We start from the raw sequence: 19,246 nt of genomic DNA, 5'->3' as shown, positions 1-19,246 counted from the left end.
ACAAAAGTCAACCAGGGCAGCTGCAAGAGTTCTAGAAAATTTTGTACTACTCTTTATCCCACTTTGACCAACTCTAGATCTTGGGTCTAGAGTCCAACTTCTGTGGAGCCTTTCCTGAATTTCTGACCCCCATAGGGTAGTGAGTGCCCTACTGTATTGATCTAGCTCCCTCCTCAGACCACAGCTAACATCCTTTACAGCTCACCAACTTTCTGGCCTCCCAGACTTTACGGTCTCTGTCTCCACTTCCACAATAGTCATACAAAGCTCAGTGAATTCAACTGCCTAGTCCCACACAGACCACCTCTTTCATTCAAACTATTCAAATCTGTATCAGAGCTTGGGGATAGAAGCCTGGGAGCCATATCTTGACCCTAACTTTAAGAACATAAACAGTGTTTCCCATTCTTTCAGTATTCAGCAAATGTTTATCAAGTCCTTGCGAGGTACTGCCATCCTAGGGACACAACAGTGAAAAGATCTGACACCTATCTGAGCTACTCTGAAAAGAAATCAATGAAATGTCAGGTTCATAATTGATGTGGCCAGTCCTTCAGCTCATTGTCCAACACTAAAGGTCCCTTACAGAGTTACATGGATCTGTCACCCACTTAGCCTTCCAGTGAATATGACTTCAAAAAAGTAAACAAATCTGTGCCTATCAGGTAGATGGGAGAGAGGCTGAGGGAACACAGACAAATACAACTGGCCTTTTGCTAAGAGCAGAAACAAGTCCCTCCTTTAGCCTTCTTAGGCAGCTGGGAAGCAGAGCTTTAGATATAAAGCCCTCTTTTTCCCAAAAGCCCCACACATCCTGCAGCAGCAGGCCTTCTAGGGCCTCCTGGTAAAATACCCCTCTCCAGCGAAACTAATGCGCCCTGGGATACTGGAGGATACCACAGGGCAGAACTCCTGTACTGGACACAGGCCTGGGTTGTGAGAATGATTCAGGCGCCTCTAACCTGCTGCACATTCCCTCAGCACCCCACAGACTGCCCTTCTCAAGAATCAGGCTCTTTTTCACAGAATACACCAATTCACTCACCATCAGTGCTCTTCTCCAGCTTTTATTAGAACCACAAGTTATTAAACAAGCCCCTACACTCGGCCCAGGATCATTCCAGTCTGAAGGCTCACCTTGCAGTCCCTCTATCAGGTTACAACCTTGGTCCTAGAGGAGGCCGGCGACCTTCTGGCATCTTCCTTCACCATAACTAAGAACATCATTCAGCCACTCAGCCTCACATGGGCCTGGTACAAAAGCCTGACTTTTGTGTTACTCTGTGGGGACAAAGCAATGCCCACTTTCTTGTTCCCCTCAGGACGCTCTTGGGAGATGCTAACTTAAAATAGGTCATCATCAGTAGGAAGCCCACATGTTTAGATTTACTGGTCAGAAAGTTTCTTAAGCTGTAAATCTTTTCTATTCATGCAAATACATGGATGAATTTGAGGTTCATTGGGGTGTTCACAGGGGCACAAAGCAGAGAAGCAGGCCCTTCCAGGAACTCACCCACTCCTCACATACACAGTTATTTTTATTCCTCATAAAACACAGGGCATGGCATAGATAGATAGATAGATAGATACATACATACATACATACATAGACAGATGGATAGAAGTTGCATTTATGAAACTGTTCCATGGCGTAACATCCAGATTCAAGCCCTAAGTGCCAAGACAAAGCAATCAGAATATGTGTGCATTTCCCATATTTCACAGTCTCTTTATCAAGAATTTTCAAGTGGCATTTGATGACAGAGCATGTTAATTTCTTTCTGGGTCTCTCTTTCCTATAGGACTTGTGTAGAACTTACTACCTTGTTCCATATCTCCTGGGATAGGTATAAACTCTAAGAAAAGGAGAGGTTTAGGTCAAGGAGAAGCCCAATAGAAAAGCAGGGTCACCAGGAAAACTTGCAGTTATATCAGGTCATCAGAGGCACACAGCACCAGGGTAGTCAAGAAAAAAAGACAAAGAAAGAGAAGGCCTATTTGCTCATGTGTGTGTCTGTACACACACAGGCATGTGTACACACATACACACACACACAAAGGCCTGCGAAATGTCACATTTCTTGAATGCTTTTGCAGTGTCCAGACATTTGAAAATTTACAGATGTTAAAACAAACTTGAAAAGTCAAAGAACAAAATAGCTTATATTCTGGTCTTTAATGAGAAACATTTGTTCCTCAGTCTTCATAAACCATGTGTTTCCCACTTCTGACCATCACCCTCAGTACCCATAATCAGAGGCTGTGACATTTGGGGGCTCTCCTTTCAGGGTGCAGGCACATGTTCTCCTTGTTCAAGAACTTCATGGAGCAGAGTAAAGCTTCCAGAGCAAAGAAAGCAATTAAATATTAATTAACTTAAGTAAGTGGTAGGTATTAATTAAGTATCTGTATCCCAAAGGAAAGCACACCTATCCTCAACCAGGCACCCAAGGAGTGAGGATGAGCAAAGGACCCCACTTACTGTTCTGTGTATGTTCCCCTTCAGCTATGTGCTACTGTAACAGTCTGACCAATAAAGTCACTCACAGAAGCAGACACCCTTGGGGCAAAAAGATACTTAAAAACCATCATATAATCAATTCTTCCCAAAAGGTGCCTATCAAAGTACAGATGTAAATACAGTCACTGAGGGGGGTTCCAGGAGACTACACCATATAAACACCATCCACAGTGAGCCAGACCACGTAGCTTTGTGCAATTCCAGTCTGACATTCGCCCAAAGACAAAATCACCTAAGGACGCAATGCCCAGAATGTACTTCTTGTGACATCTTACTCTACATTAACATCAAAAAAGGATGACTCATTAGCTTGGATGTACTTCGCTTGAAATACAAAAGAAACCCAGTTGTGAAGAATTTGAAAAGATTCAGAACATGGATGTGGATAGAGAAAATCCTAATCTTCATCCCAGGGCACAGAGCAGCCTTTCAATCTCTCCTCCCACAACAGATGGAACGCTTTCTCTCATTGCCAGGCGAGCAAAAGTGAAGGTAAAGTGTTAGCAATGCACAGCTAGAGCCAGATTCTTGGGCCTTTATTGACGCTTAGTGGCTGAACAAGTAGCTTGGCACCAGCAACATGAAGCTCTGCCCTGCAAGAGGACCCCACCCAGACTCAGGGATGTTAGAGTCTCATTTTTATTGGTCCATTTTGCCACTGCCAAACTCCCGTTTTGATCCCCATTTGAGGCCTGCCACCTATTTCTCAACTGGTTCAGAATTCAGAAATGAATGGGATGAAAACACACCGGGCTCCTCGAGTCAACGGCAGGGTCTCTGCAGGGTGCAGCTTGGAAAGGAGCAAGGTCAGCTGAAAGGTCTGAGCCTGCCTGGGACCTGGGGCAGTCATGCATACACACTTACTGTTTTGTCTTCCCCAGCTTCCAGCAGGGCATCCAGACGGCTGGCTGGGCTCAGAGCCAGCTCAAAAGGCAGTTTCTCAACCCAACTGATGGCAGCAGCTATTGACTGTTCCGTCACAGGAGAGGCATTTTCCTGCCATTTTATAGGCTTTTGAGAAACACTGAAAGGAATCGCATGGGACTGTCACTGGACAGTAGTAACACAGCCATCAGCACACTGTCTCCCAGCTGTGTGCAACAAACCACTTAATGTCACCAAAGCCAAAAGAAAGAAAATGCAGCAACTGGCCCTCTGTAAGTCACCAGTGAAATGAGCAAGCTGTTTTAGTCATTTCCAAAGTACCATTACCTTCCATGAGCTGTCATGACTAGGGAAAACACTGTTTACAGAAAAATGAGAGGATCTCAAAATGTAAACACTCACAATATTGAGGGAAGTTATTTTCATAAGCAGACATATTTGTATAAAACTGTCCATTACTAATAGTAAATTTATAAGAATCCGCAACATTAAAACCAAAAATTTTATTATTCTAAAATTTTATTTCAAATTTTTTTTTGTAACTTTGCTTGACATGATCATTTGTGTCTTAGAGGAATAGAGTCTCCCCCTTCATGTGTTGTTCTTACAACACACTCACCACCCAAAAGCCCACAGTCCACTTCCATAGTCCATTGTGCTCCCCCCAGCTTTGTTTTCACCTCTCCATCTCTGGTAGCTTCAGTTTTACTCATATTCATAGAGCTTCCTGTTAGTTGGCTTTATCTGGCCTTTGGCACCTCTATACCCCACATACAAATGATACCATCTAATATTTGGCTTTCTCCTGTCATATTTCACTTAGCAGAATCCCCTCCAATGCCATCTGTGTTGCTGCAAATGGCAAACGTTTATCCTTTTTGATAGCTGAGTAGTATTCCATTGGGTATTAAGACACATTTCCCTGACGTACGGACATGCATTTGAACACTGAGGTTGTTTCTATCATTTCGCTACTTCAAACAGTGTTGCAAAGAACACAGGAGTGCATTCTTCCCTTCAAATTAATGCTTTTGTATTTCTGATCCTTTTATATCATTGTTTGCAAAGATTCCCAACAATTACCTCTTTTGGATCAAAAATATTATCTTATGTTCATCAGAGTATAAGATTTTAAGTTATTGGAAATTCTTATTAAAATGTTTAATTTAGACTCAGAGAGATGAGATAGAAACACCCCAAAAAAGAATAGCCATTTGAACTAATCTCTTTATAATTGAACAAATTATATGAATCATAATGAATTAATACCATAGAGAAGTATATGAATCATGAACTAGATTTATGAGTCTGATTTGTCCCTCTTAGCCCACCACCAGGCTGCCTCACACTGTGTCACCTCTGCGTGGTCCCCCTAGGTAGTGATAGGGTGAGAACACATTTCCAAGAAAGCTAAAGAAATGCAGACACAAGCACTAGTTCCCTCAGTAATATATCTGTGACAGAAATAGAAACAGTGCTAGAGCACAATTAGGCATCAGCCTGAAAAATGTCATTGATTTAGCTGAAAACACTTTATTGAAAAAAGAAAAACTCAGAGGTGCACCCTTCATCCAGATGTTCCCTATCTGGAGGTGCAGCCTCTGTGAAACATGAAAAGTTGGCTCCAACATCTAAATTCTCTTGAATTTAAGAATCCGCAAATAATTGCTTGTGAAAATTCTGAAACATGAGAAATTCTATAAAGCGAGCCACCTGTTGTTCTGATTTAATGGGGTCAATGCACAAGAAGGTCAGCTTGAGTTGCAAACTCAATCTAAAACACAGTGAAATTTGTGACAAGAGAATTCATTATCCAAGCTAAAATCTAAAATGAGTGGAAGAATTTTATGACCTGAAATACATATTCAAAATAATTCATATTCACATATTTTGACCCTGCCATGGATTGAAGAGAAGGATGTTTCTAAATCTCTTCTCATTTGAAAATGAAGATGCCATGCGTAAAGCAGGTAAAATTTTTCTATGATTTTTTCATTGTGGGTTTTCTGCTGGAATATACATGCGAGGTAATTTACAAGGCACCACCTCTTTCCTTCCCAAAGAGCAAACTAAATTAGTTATGCTACTTAGCTCCAAGCAAATGAAAATTAGATGTGACTTTGGCTGAAATACTCCCTCTCTGTGGGAACTCACCATATGATATTGAACTTGGTTATGAGCGCCACCTGCTCCTGGAGGACCATGACCAGCGCATCTTGGCACAGATTAAGCTCCTCCTCCAGCATGCCACCAAGGTCCAGCACGATTGTGATGCACTGTTCCAAAATGACACCAAAAACCTGCCGACTCCTGCTGGTGAGCCAGTCCATGCGCTCCCTGTAGTTCTCCACAGCCTGTGTTAATTGCTCCACAAATTGACAGATCAATTCTGATTTAGCTGTTAACTTAATGAAAATAAAACAATTAAGCCACGCCAAAAAAAAGTCATCTGAACCACATGCAGGCAAGATCAACAGGGCCCAATGACTCATGGCTTCTGCCATCAAGAACTGTGCATTAATAACCATTTTGATGGTGATCCTCCAAATCCCACATAATCCAGAGGAAGTATTCCAGTCTTTCAACTGAAAAGCCCATGGATGAATCCCCACAGAAAAAAAAGACAACAATGTGATGTATTCATATGTTGCACTCTATTTTTTAAAAAAATGTATTTTTAGATCGCATTTTATCTTTGCAGGTAAAGAATTATTTTTATGAGAAAACACCTGGGGCATTTTTAAGAATTTAGGTAAATGAAAAAAGATCTCTGTAAAGGTAGATAGAAAAAAAGTAAATGAAAAAAAGGTCTCTGTAAAGGTAGATGGGAAAAAAAGTCTCCCTAAAAAGTTTTCCTAAGTACAATACGCCAAAAAAATATTTCTCAAAATGGTTATAAACACGCTGGCACACTCGCCCAGCTTCCTAGGAGACTCTTGCTCCTGCTCACGGTTTTGTTTTGTGTCCTGTTTCTCAGGCCAACCGCTTCTGTACCTGGATCACGTGATCACCCATAGCTGCCACCATTATCACTAGAGGCTGTCCTTGAAAGGTGAGTGAGACTCATGGGACAGAAACTCAAACCATAGTTCACATAGATCAGGCACAATCGTGCAAAACCTTTCAGGGTGTGGGACTGTAGGGTACACAGAAAAGCAACAAGAAAAATGTATGCCCTATTATGTAAGGAACCAAATTTTTAGATGATCTGGTACTTTTTGTAAAACTTTAAACAACTCGGCCCTCCCTGGTGGTGCAGTGGGTTAGAGCACAGCACTGAGAAGCTAAAGCCACTTCCGCGCCAGTTTGATCCCCGCCCCAGAGGTAACCCACATGGCGCGGCAGACCTCTCCTGACCCGCCCGCTGCTCCCCTCAGCAGTGTACTTCGTCATTCGGCGTGTTCTGCTCCCCACTCTGTCTCTGGTGAATCCTCTCACCACCCCTGCACCTCCTGCCTGTACCCCAGCTCTGTATATATAAATAAATAAATCTTAAAAAAAAAAAAAACTTTTAACAACTCTCAGGACACCACAAAAGACTTAAACTATTAAAAAAAACTCTTCTGAAAATAGCACGTGATTCCACGTGCCCACACCTTGTTCTGGCCTCTCGGCCTCAAACTCCTGCCCTTCCCTAGTGCCTCTCTCAAGCTTACTCCTCAAGACCCGCATCACTGTCGGCTGCCTTCCATGGCACCTTGCAGCAGAATTCCCAAGTCCCTCGCCACATTCGTCGTGTACCCTAAAAGTCTCAACCATACACAGAAACTAGGGTGGAACTGTGTTATAGGTGCTGTGCAGGTAAGATGGTAAATCAGATGCTATCGATAGTCCTGTATTGATTTTCATGTGCTGCAGACATATTTAGCATGCCAGACTCAAAACGGTGGCTATTTTTGCTTAGGGTCTGCTGAACCTGGTCTTAACCATTTCCTAAATGCTAAGAAATAACAGTGCAGGTGGTGCAGAGATGTAGAACAAGAACAAAAATCCTTCGAGAGACTTGACAAGATGTTTCTCTGCGGAGTATAAGCTCGGGGTGGTGGGCCAGGATGTGCACAGAGCAAGATGCGTAACGGACATAAGGACCATGTGCTCAATTGCTAGGAGTGAAGGACTCCTGTGAGAGGCACAACTCATTCTCGGTCCCCCACTACCTGTAAAGTTGCTTTCTATTTCTAGCACACCTGTCAGGTAACAGCAGCTGGCCCGTGCCTTTTGCCAACCTCGTCATGCTGCTTTAGCCTTCTATTCTTTAGAAGTATTGATATGTACAGGTTTCATCTCTAGACAAGAACTTCCTGCATGCTAACAGGTTCAGAGATTTCCCCCCTGGCTTCTTGGCCACGGTTTTCATCAGTCTCCACACAGACAGAAGGAAACCCTTAGCCCTGGTGTGGCGTCATCTCCTCTCCTTCAATGGAAGCACCCAGAGACCTCCACCTCCACCCTGGCAGACCTCAGCAGCAAGTCAGGGGGCCCCATCGGTGGACAGACTCCTACTTACATTGTATACTCTGCCATCCTCCACTGTGTAAAACCTCGGAAACAGGCCATCAGCATATCGGGAAGCCACAGGTCTCCCCAGAGAAGTCACATAATCTGCATTTTTATAAAGAAAAACAGTCAAAACAATGCATTAACCATGTTTCTTATTTTTATTTCAAAATGCTTTTCTCTGATAACATTCAAATTATATCTCCAGTGACACCAACAATATGTGTGATGATTCATATTCTGTTCTTAATGATGTCATATTCCTAGTGCTGTGATAAATATAGTTGTTTATGACCTGTAAAATCCTTTAATGCATGAATGAGCTGAGAAGAACAGGGTTTGTTTCTTGATTTCCTGTTTCTTTTGTTCAGAATAATTAAGTCAGAGGTTAAAAGGACAACATAGAAGGTGTTTTTAATTCCTGAAAACTTTCATTCAGGATTTAGAATGAAGTATGTTTTGAATAAACTGGCAAATTGAAGAAAAAGGTAGTAGATTTAGAAGATGCATAGAGAATGTCAAAGCCACAGATTTGACTCCCAGAGTGTCTGTGCAGTTGTCCAACAGCCACTACATAAACACTAATCACCCACTAAGCACTAGACCGGGTGTTTACAGGACAGGGTCGTTGCAATGCTGCCGGAAACCTCTTCCTGCTTAGTCATGGAGCTTACAGAAGGCCAGAGAAAGGCTTCAGAGACTGACTTGGCAGGACAGAAGATGATCTAAATCTCATCTTAAGATGCTTTTACCACGATAATCATAATATTTGGGAGAAAAAAATGTGTATCCAGCACTTCCTCCCCTCTGCCTTTCTAGGGAGGCAAGCTAGCAATCTACTTTGGAAAGTCAGAAAGGGCAGGGCTGAATTTTATAGCCTCTCTGGCTCACTTGGTCCCAAATCACTAGGTGTGACAAAACTGACAAGTCTTGAAATTCAGTACTCATAATAACAAAAAGTAAAGAATGGATACTTCAATTTTAGCAACAATAGTCTGACTCAACAACCTCTCATACTCTGAAATTTCTATTTCCAGCATTTCACCTTCTCAACTGACATTGTGTGTGTGTGTGTCTGTGTTGGGGTGGAAGTATTAGAATTGTTGTTCCTCGCATTTTATAATTTGCAATCATGCACATATCTATATAGGTTGGGGAGTACAATGTTGCACCTTCACATGTGCACAGGCTTCACTTACTCTGTGAAAGCTCCAAGGCCACTGTCCCACTCCTCCCCCTCCCCGACTGCTCCTCCCTCCTTCTCACCCCCTCTGGTAACCGATATATTCTTCACAGAATCTAGGAATTATTATTGTTATGTTTTGTCAGTTTTTCTTTTTTATTTATATTCTGCAAATGAGTGATCCAGTAACTGTCTGTCACTTTCTTATGATCTCACTTAGCATAATCACCTCAAGATTCATCCATTTGCCTCAAAAAGGCACTATTTCATCTATTTAAGTAGTATTCCATCGAGCATATATTCCACAATTTCTTTATCCACTCATTTGTCGTGGGCATTTAGGTTGATTCCATGACTTAGCTATTGTGAATAATGCCTCTATGAATATAAAAATGCATAAATCTTTTCACATTAGACTCTTATTCTTGTTCATGCTTTTTCATAACTGGCATTGATAAAGCAACTTCAAATCACCAATAGCACTCCTTTATATCAGATATTTATCTGGATTCAGGAGAGATGGCTGGTTTTGTTGTTGTTGTTTTGAGGAGGAAGAAGATGATTCTGTGGAAGATTCAGGAGATGCATTACTAATTAAAATGATGTAGGGCATTGTAAATTCTGGATCCAATAATGGTAGAGTAGTTTTCATTGGCTAACCTACACAGAAAACAATGATGAACATTAAATAAAATAAAATATAAAAACAGTTATTTGAAGGTACTAGAGAACAATATAGAATAGGTAGAAATTGAAGTGGTACCAATTTGGACAGAAAGCAATTTCCTGGTGAGATTAGCATTGATTTTGCAGGAAAGGCAGAGTCTGGAGTTTGTGTCCAGCCAAGTTAACTACCTGCTAGAATAAGAATCAGTTCTCCATCAATAAGTGGATAAATAAATTGTGGTCTGCTTAAACAATTCATCTCCTTATATTATTTGGCCATAAAAAGGAATGCAGTACTGGCTATGGTGTAATATGGATGGTCCTTAAGAACATTACGCTCAGGTAAAAAAAAAAACAAAGAAACTCTTACAAAAGAGTACCATACATATGATTTCATAAATGTCTACAGCAAGCAAACACATAGAGACAGAGAATAGATAGTTTGGGTGAGGGTGGGGAACTATGTAGTTTTAAGGTAAATAACACTTTTGCACCAGTCAAAAGATGCAGAGTGATAGAATGAATTTCAAAACAAAGTCCAACCTTCTGCTGTTTACAAGAAACCCATCTTGCCAACAAAGCACAGACTTAAAGATTGGAAGACAATCCTACAAATAAATGGCATTAAACAAAATCAGGAACAGCTATAATTATACAAATTAGATCTCCCAGTAAAGAAGGTATAAGAAATAGAGACAGCTACTACATTATGATTTTTTTTTTTTGCAGGGTACATTCAAAATATGCATGTTCTGAGTCATGGAGCATAATATAAAGAAAGTCACAAAGGAATACAGTACACTCTCCCTAAAACTACACACAACTATCGTAATCAGCACCTCAAAAAGGGGGTTATGCACGTTCCTGGGGATGAACAAGATATACTTTGAGGTATGAATAAATGCAAATAACTTCTATTTTTTTATTTGGTCTTCAAAAGAAGAGAAAATTGTTAGTGATATTTATTGTGTGGCTCTTATGTACAACTGTACAACTATCATGCGCAAACATTTTCATTAGTGAGGATGTCAATTCAAAACAGATCTCCAAGCTCGAAGATCTGTTCTTGAAGGGACTTAAACTGGGGCAGACTAAAGGGTCGTGTGCTGCTTGGGCTTCAGTAGAGCCGCTCTGTGAACAGTATACCTTCACAGTGTGGGAAGCCAATCTGTGACAAAATCTGTTTCAAGGTCAACTTGTTGCTCTTAAGTCCATGTAGTTGAAGCCATTCTTTGGATGAGATGAGGTTCTGCTCGGCCCAGTCAGTTTCGGTGTTGCTCAGTTCCTCTTGCTTCTGCAACTGCTGCTCAGTGGTGGTCGAAGATGAGCCTGAAAACTCCATCTCTGAGTTAGATCTCAGACCCAGGGAGCTCCTAAAAGGGAAAATGGCAATCAAACTCAGACATCCTGGAGACTTGGAAACAACCTTATATCAACAACACATCTGTGAAGTGAAATTTTATACCTCAGTTAACAATTATAATACAGATAGATGCCTATTGTTGTCAAAGAAGATATCCTCATATACTGTAAGATGGGTCCATAAAATTTAGTATCCATACGTGCATACCAATATCCACACAAACATCTGGAAAGATACACACCAAAGGTTTACAGTAGTTTTTGCTGTGCAGTGGGACTATGTGTGGTTTTTACCTTTCAATAATGCTTAAATTATAGTATGAAATTTTCTAAAACAGGATTTATTTTTATAGCTAGAAAAATATAAAGCTCTTCCATTTTAGAAAATAAACTCTCTCCTGAGCCTTCAGTTACACCTCAATATTTAAATTATAATCACACCTGACATTTTGCTTCCAAAGAGGATAAAACCCTGACAGGAAACACACCTGTTCTGCAGGTTGAGTAACTCGGTGAGATTGACAGGTGGGGGGACCATATGGCAGCCCCAGTCTAGATGGAATGCAGGGGCTCACCTACCAAATATTTTATTTCTGCAACTATACTTTAAAGTTGGACTTAACATTCTGGCTCATGTCGCCAGCTGTTCTGGGACCAACTGGACCCAAGGCAATAGGCAACATCTTAAACTTATCCACTCTCCTTAATGTAGTTGGTGGACATGAGAGGAACAGTTTTAACCCACTCACCACAATTTCAGGCAGGACCCGATAATATGGAGAGAGAGTAAAAAAGTTCTGCTTACCTCTGTATTTAGAGTATGCAATATATACAAATTTGTCCCCTGGATTGTAAAACTATAATGGAGAAACACAGGTGTCTCTCATTTTTACAAATTTCATGTCTCACCACTTCAGCTTTATGAGATACCTATGTTAGTGCCTGTTTTCAGAAACAGAAAGAAGCCCAAAAAGGATATTCAACGTTATGACAATAGGTGAAAATTTGCTTTGTAGCAGCTGTTGGGAGAGGCCATGCACCCACAGAAGCAAGGTGGTCCCACCAAGCGCCCCCCGCCACAGCTACTCTATAGGCTCTGCCATGTATCAGTCATTCCTGATTTTACTATATGTCAGTGTCATTTTGGGTTTTCTATGCTATTTGGTATGACTTGGTACACGTAATTTTTTATATGAACTAATAGTAATTTCTCTTTTACTCTATACCATTTGGCTTAGGAGAAGTTTCATAGGCACACATGGTAGGGGAACTTTTGACTCTCTATTCCCACTTCCAAAACTCTAATTGTATTTTCTGAAAGTATCAGAGTTATGACATGAAAACTTAGTGAAATACAGAAATTAATAAATTCATACAGGTTGCCTGTAGGGGCAGCAGTGTTGGAAGAGGTCAAAGGTTAGGGAAAAATCATTCCAAATCCAAGTGAGAGAGAGAGGCTTAGAGGGGCTTATACCAAAAAATTGCAGCTCTGATCCAAAGGTAGTCTCATATTTATTAGCATCAAGTACATCGGTGGGGTAAGCAGGAAGGGGTGTGCATGTGTGGGGGATGCATTAGCCAGGACATAAACTAGGGTAGAGTGACCAGGGACTATTGCCTGGGGTAGTGGGGGTGGGGTATGGGAGTGCTCCATTGTTCCTGCCAGTCTAAGCAGATTATCTCGGCACTAATAGCTGCCTGCTGTTTTCAGCAGATACTGGTTTCCAATATATTCCTCATGCCAGGACTTTTGCCTTTGATGAGAGGCCCCTGCACGACCCCACACCTAACTGACAAGCGGGAATTCTGGGCACCAAGACAATATCCCTGAAACAAGGGGGCTGGGGATCCCACTGAGACAAGCTAGGGAGCTTATATGAAAAAACAGAAGTTTAATTATTAGCGCTTACATAACTTTATGTATATTCTGGGTTATATATTTTAATCCTAATATCTTATGAGATAAGCAATACTATTTGCATTTTACAGATGAGGTAACTGAGACAGAGAATGGTTAAATGACTTTGGTTAAATGTATTTCCTGAAATACATTCACCCATGTGCTGGTGGGACATGTAGCTGAGCGGCTAACCTAGGTTCCCAGCTCTAGGATCTGTGTTCTGTGGCCTTTTGTCTAATAGAGACAACTGTGGCAATTTCATTTGTTGGCAGGGCTGAAGTTTTCACATGTACTATCTCACAAATTCTTTATAGCCATCTCTGTTACACATTGTTACCATCCCCATTTACAATGGGAGAATCAGAAGTTTTGAGAATTTAAAGAATGTTTTCAGGACCCACTGCCATCAAGTAGCAGAAGCAGAAGTCCAAGCCATTTCTTTACCAGCCTACTTTCATGACTCCTCCAGCCTGGTGCTATGATTATGCCCAAGACAGCATTCCAGAAGGATTGATCCAGTGGAGCTCTGTGGCTCCTCACTGAAGACACAGCACTAAATTATAATTCTCAGCATTCAGGATCCATAAGCCTCAGCTGATCATTTTCATGTTTTGAAAACTAATACTTTCTATTTTAAGATTTATGTGAATTTGTAGTGCCCGTATATGTTGAATTCTCAATATGTACAAACTCATATTATTCATGAAGACTTTACCTTCCCTCCACAAGGGTTCAATTTGATGAGAGTGTTATAAAGAAAGCACTGTGAGGGAGTGGAACAATTTAGAATGAAGTAACAGGTTCATTCTGCCACTTTAGCAAGTGATCTCTCCTTTCTATAATGGTGACATCATCTATGCACCCCAATTCCCAGGGCTACTGCTAGGAGCAAACCTGGTGATGCATGAGACTTGTACAGATAAACACTGAGATAAGCTAGATTTGAATATTACTTAGACGGCATTATCCTCTTATAAATGTGCTTTGTTTTGTATGCACACTTTCATGCCATGTAACTATTTTACCCCCAAGTACCCAGACATCTTAACCCATGAATTTGGGGCTCCTCCTTCTACTTTAAAAATCATAGAACGTGTATACAACAAGAAAGGAGATTAATATGCTTCAACTTTCTTTATGAGATCTGTCCAACAAAGATTATCAGCTGAAGAACTTTTAATTTGGCCAATGGTTCCTAAAGAAACAAGAAAAAGATGACTCAAGATTTGAGACCATTTTATCATTTCCAGTTCATCTTTCTCTTTCCTGAAATACATTCACCCACTCCTATATACTTAATAAGGGAATACAGCTATGTAAATTCCTAAGTTGGATTTCAGACACTTCAAAGGTTTCAGAAATCATAACTTTGTTTGTTTGTTTTAAAGATTTATTTACTTGTGCATACAGAACTGGGGTACAGGCCAGAGGTGCAGGGGCAGTGAGAGGATTCACCAGAGACAGAGTGGGGGAGCAGATGGACAGGCAGATTGATAAAATACACTGCTGAGGGGAGCAGCGGGCAGGTCAGGAGAGGTCTGCCACACCATGTGGTCACCTCCAGGGCAGGCGGGTATCGAACTCAGGCGGAAGTGGCCTTAGCTTCTTAGTGCTGCACTTTAACCTGCTGCGCCCCCAGGGAGGGCCAGGTTTGTTTGTTTTTAAGCCAAAGAATACATTCTTAATTCCAAACAAAAAATAACTAAGTCCTTTGCTAGGTGCATGCTTTGGTTCCTTTTATACTCACATGACTTTTAAACAATTAAACAGATAAAAGCCTGGTTGGCTTTAATGGATCTGAAAACCTGCAAGAAACATTCAATTTTTAATTCTTAGGATAATATACATATTGTCAGAAATGAAAACTAGAAAATGAAACTTATCCAGAGATAACAAGGAAGGAAAGAAATAAAGGGTACCTCTCATTGGAAGGGATCATTCTACTAAAATGGGCTAAGAGCTACTGTCCAAGCAAGGAAGCCTGTCAGGGCTATGTGGCCAAATGACCTGACGAAGCAAACTTTCCTCCTGCCGGCCCAACCCCACATGGCCGTAGGCAGTCTTCCTGGGAGGAATCTTAGCCCACAAGGCTGGCCTCCTCCACAAAACCTCTCCCAGTCCTCTCACCAACCTTTTGCACACTCCTCAAGGAAAACACTTAGCTTTTATTCTGACACTTTACAAGCGTATCCTTGGACACAAAAGAAGAGATTTGACTTCTCTAAGTTAAGAAAAGATTCAATAACTACAGAGACAAACTACATGAATGTCCTCACCACAGTGGCTTATCTAGGGCCAGCATGCTGTAAGCAGGGTAAGTTGAAATGAACTGATCACTCAGAACTAGTGTTGTGGCAGATAACAATACTTGAGTCAATGATGGACAGTGTGCATGACAGAGATCCTACAAATAGCCTAGCTGTATAATGGGAGATATTATCTAGGTTTGTGTAACTATACTTAGGATGTTCACCCAGTGATGAAACTGCCTAAAGACACATTTCTCAGAACTTACTCCTGTCTGCCTAGCTATACGATTTCACTGAGAATCCTGATTTTTCAAAAAAAAATAAAGATTTGCAGTTCGAATAATACTGTGATCAATAAAAAGCTGCCTAAATAAACAGAGATTATTTTCTAGATACTACTATGTTATTATTATTGCTATTATTATTCAGGATGTCTTTATCTGAGGTTACTGCAAATTGGGCAACATTGGAACCTATCAGTAAAAAACAACAAATCCTAATTGTTTACTGCCCTAAGCTTTTAAAAGTTATCCTGTGGGTCAGTTTGGGGATATAGGAAGAGATTTCTTAAATAGAAAGGGGAAGTTTATAAGTGAAAAAAAAAAGAAAAAATGAATGAGAACATGAAACTGAACTGAAGATAGCATCAGGCTGGCAGAGTTTTGGAGAAACTAGATTAAGTGGGCAAAAGTCCAAAGTCCAATTTGAGGAACTAAGGTTTTAGGTACAGCCAGCCTGTGCTGCTGGGGTTTGCCCATTGTGGGCACCTAGGAAATGTCCCAGGAGGCCAGTACCTTGTAAAGGTCCTTATGCCTGAAGGGAGTCAACTCTTGTGTTCACAACTTAGAGATCATTAGTTCAGCTTCAATGTTTGGGAAACTTCTACCTGCTTTATAATCAGCATCCAAATTTTCCTATACCCTTGTAACTTATGTGAGTTTTGAATTATGATTGCTCTAGGAACAAAGAAAACCAGGGTGAAGTTCCATTGGGTAACCTGCTGGAATGGCCCAAGAGAAATTCATAACACATCTATACTCCTTTCTTCTGCCCTGGCGGGGCAAGGCTACGTGGTGATATATACTCCAATCATGTGGACAGGCAGGGAGACTGAAGCAAAAACTGTTCCATGTTGAGAAAATAGAGCCAAGAAAATCTGAGAATATTTGGGAGGTCTGAGAAATAAATCTCTCCTGCACTGGAACTGTTGCCAAGTACGCTCAACTGAACTTCACTTCCTTATTACTGTTAGCCTGTGGTCTAGTAAGACATGAAGAAAGCTGGTTCTCTTCTGTAAACTCTAGGTAGAAGGTTGCCCTTGGGAGGCAGAAGATCCCAGAGTGACTAGCCTGCCCTCTGGAGTCAGACTTCCTGGATTTAAATCTTACCTCAGCCACCCCTGCGAACTGTATAACCAGCAACCTTATTCCTTCTCCTGGAAAATGAGGCAGATATTAATGAGCTGCATCACCAGTGTGTTATGAGATCACGTCTATAAAACCTTGACAGGTAGTATATTAATCATCATCATCCTTGTTGAGGGCTAACAACAACGGAGAGGTAATCAGTTTTTTTGTTTTTTTACTGGTGTTATAAATAACCTATAGGTGGACCTACACTTGACATTCTGATTAATAGACTTGTAAAGAGTAGGAAATGTGAGAACCACATTTTACAGTTTATTAGCATGCTACATTTACAAAATAAAAAAAAAAAAAACACTTGGTAGATACAGTGTTATCTCCCTGACCAGTTGTTATCTATATGGTCACGAAGGGAATTTTTGACTTGCTCTTCTTATTTAGGATTTAATAAATTTAAATCCTATAAATAAGGAATTAAATTTATCACATTATCTAAAGCAAGAATTAAACTAGTGATTTCCCTTTATCCTGGCTCAGAGACCCAATTTTCAAAGCCCACTCACCCTCACCTAAGAATCTTTAGTATAACTGCAGTACATGCAAATGACATCTCATGATTCTTTATTGAATAGTAGTAAACTGGCTGGCCACCAGAGCGACTGAGCTTTTGCTAGGAGTGATGTATGGTGGAAAGAACTAAAGACAAAGGTTTTTTGATGCAGCAAAGGTTATGTATGGTACCTTGTTTCTCCAGCCAGTAAGTGAGTGCTAACCAACCATGAGCTTCTCCGCGCCTGATTTAGCATCTGCAAGTATGGAGGGGGGAGGGAGTAGTGGAGCGCAGTATAATTCCAAGACTTCCCTACGCAGCCTGTTGTGAGCCTCAGCATCTCACAGGCGTGGCTGGAAGGGATGGCATTCCACACTTACTAGGCAGTCTATCAGGAGAGGGACCAGGCGAGCTCAGTTCAGCAGTCATCTTCCCGTCCTCCCGGGGCCATCCGACCAGAGAGGATCAGCAAAGCATTCCTCTGGTGGACAAAGCAACGATTTCCCAAAGAAAGGGTGCCCCGCGCTCGACCCGGAAGGTTCCAAGGCTTCGATTACTCTGTGACCCCAGCGGGATCCGGGAGGCTTGTTGACTGCGCATCGCCGCGTTGCTGGGTCACGGCCAATCGCAGATTGGCTCCCCCTAGTCGGCCCCGCCACGGAATGTGCACTCTGAGGAGGTGGAGCCTGAGGGCAAAGGTGGGGCTCGGAGGAGGGTTCCCAGGCCAGGTGCGGATGGGAGGTGTCCGGGAAACCCAAGAGACCGCACTAATCCCAAACTGGGGTCCCATTCCAAGGGGCTAGGGGATGGCACTGTCCCCTGCCCTCATCGTCACCAGGAAAGTTAACCATGATAAACACACCGAAGAGGCAGAATTGGGGCGAATGCAAGAGCTGATGGTGGAGAAAGGCGACAATGGTGAGGCAGGCTAGGTCATCACACAACAGGAAAAGCCAAAAACTACTTCTGTATAACTTTACAGTGTGCGGGGCACTTACACCTGCTTGTGTGGAGCACTTACACCTGCGTGATTTTGTTCAGTTTTAATGCTGTGAAGAGGGGAAGAGACTTACAGAGGCGAGGCAAATGTTGATCCTTCAGCTCTGGAGCCAGCTGTTGGAACACAGACTGGGGCAAAAGGAGCAGCAGTTTTGCAAATTTGTAAGTGGGATCATACAACACTTGCAAATCATCTTTCAATCTATTATAAAAGGTCCCACTGGCAAGTGTTGGCTTCAATATATTGTGGGATATTTTTAGATTTTTTTTAAGATTTATTTATTATTTATGCAAACAGAACTGGGGTACAGGCCACAGAGAGGTGCAGGGGTGGTGAGAGGATTCACCAGAGACAGAGTGGGGAGTGTTACTGAACGCCGGTCTCAGTTTCCCTCAGCCAAGAAAAGGAAACAGTTTGAGGAGAAGGAGAATGGTTTTATTTGTCGACAAATGAAGAGCACAGCAGACTCATGTCCGAAAGACCACTGCTCTGCTCTTGCTATTGTATAAATAGCAAGTCACGGGGCTATTTATACAATGTTCAACAAAGAAAAAGGGGAGGGGGCAGAGAGTCTGCAAAGGGGAGGGAGTAAGAGTTAGTGCTGGGATGGAGACAGGTGGGCACCAGCCTTTATTTACACAAAGACAAACAAAAATGGGGAATCAGCAAGAGTAATGGGGAGGGGGCAGGGGGAGGAAGAGGAGTGTGCAGGCCAGCTTTCTCACTATTTGCTTTTGTTTGGGATCCCTTTCCTTGACCCTAAACCTGTCAAGAGAAGAGAAACTGCAAGGAAAGGAGAGGAAAAAAAAAGTAAACCCACAGTCAATTAAGAGCTCTGGGGAAAAAAGTTCCATCTTAAATTTGTTAAAGGAGGCAAATCTGCAAATGCTTATCTGAGAGCCCATTTACTGTATCAGGAGCAGAACAGGCAGGTTGATTAAATACACTTCTGAGGGGAGGAGCAGACAAGCAGGAGAGGTCTGCTGAGCCAGGTAGGTCACCTCTGGAGCCAGGGATTGAACTTACACTGAAGCGGCTGAGGCCAGCTTGTAGTGCTGTGCTACCAGGG

The 19,246-nt window shown here is 41.8% G+C and overlaps 1 protein-coding gene across 1 annotated transcript in view; it reads right to left on the bottom strand.

Moving 5' to 3' along the window:
* The window catches only part of VWA3B (von Willebrand factor A domain containing 3B), a 136,632-nt gene extending 118,855 nt beyond the window's left edge, over positions 1-17,777 (bottom strand). Inside the window, 5 exon segments of the mRNA XM_004686005.2 lie at positions 3,386-3,545; positions 5,561-5,811; positions 7,914-8,008; positions 10,899-11,125; positions 17,558-17,777. Coding sequence (XP_004686062.1) covers positions 3,386-3,545; positions 5,561-5,811; positions 7,914-8,008; positions 10,899-11,094 — 702 coding nt within the window. The 5' untranslated portion in view covers positions 11,095-11,125; positions 17,558-17,777.
* Positions 17,778-19,246: the final 1,469 nt, after the last annotated feature.

This window comes from Condylura cristata, unplaced genomic scaffold (assembly GCF_000260355.1).
Source record: "Condylura cristata isolate star-nosed mole 26May11 unplaced genomic scaffold, ConCri1.0 scaffold00020, whole genome shotgun sequence".
Classification (NCBI taxonomy): domain Eukaryota; kingdom Metazoa; phylum Chordata; class Mammalia; order Eulipotyphla; family Talpidae; genus Condylura; species Condylura cristata.
This window is presented reverse-complemented; position numbering and strand designations above follow the sequence as displayed.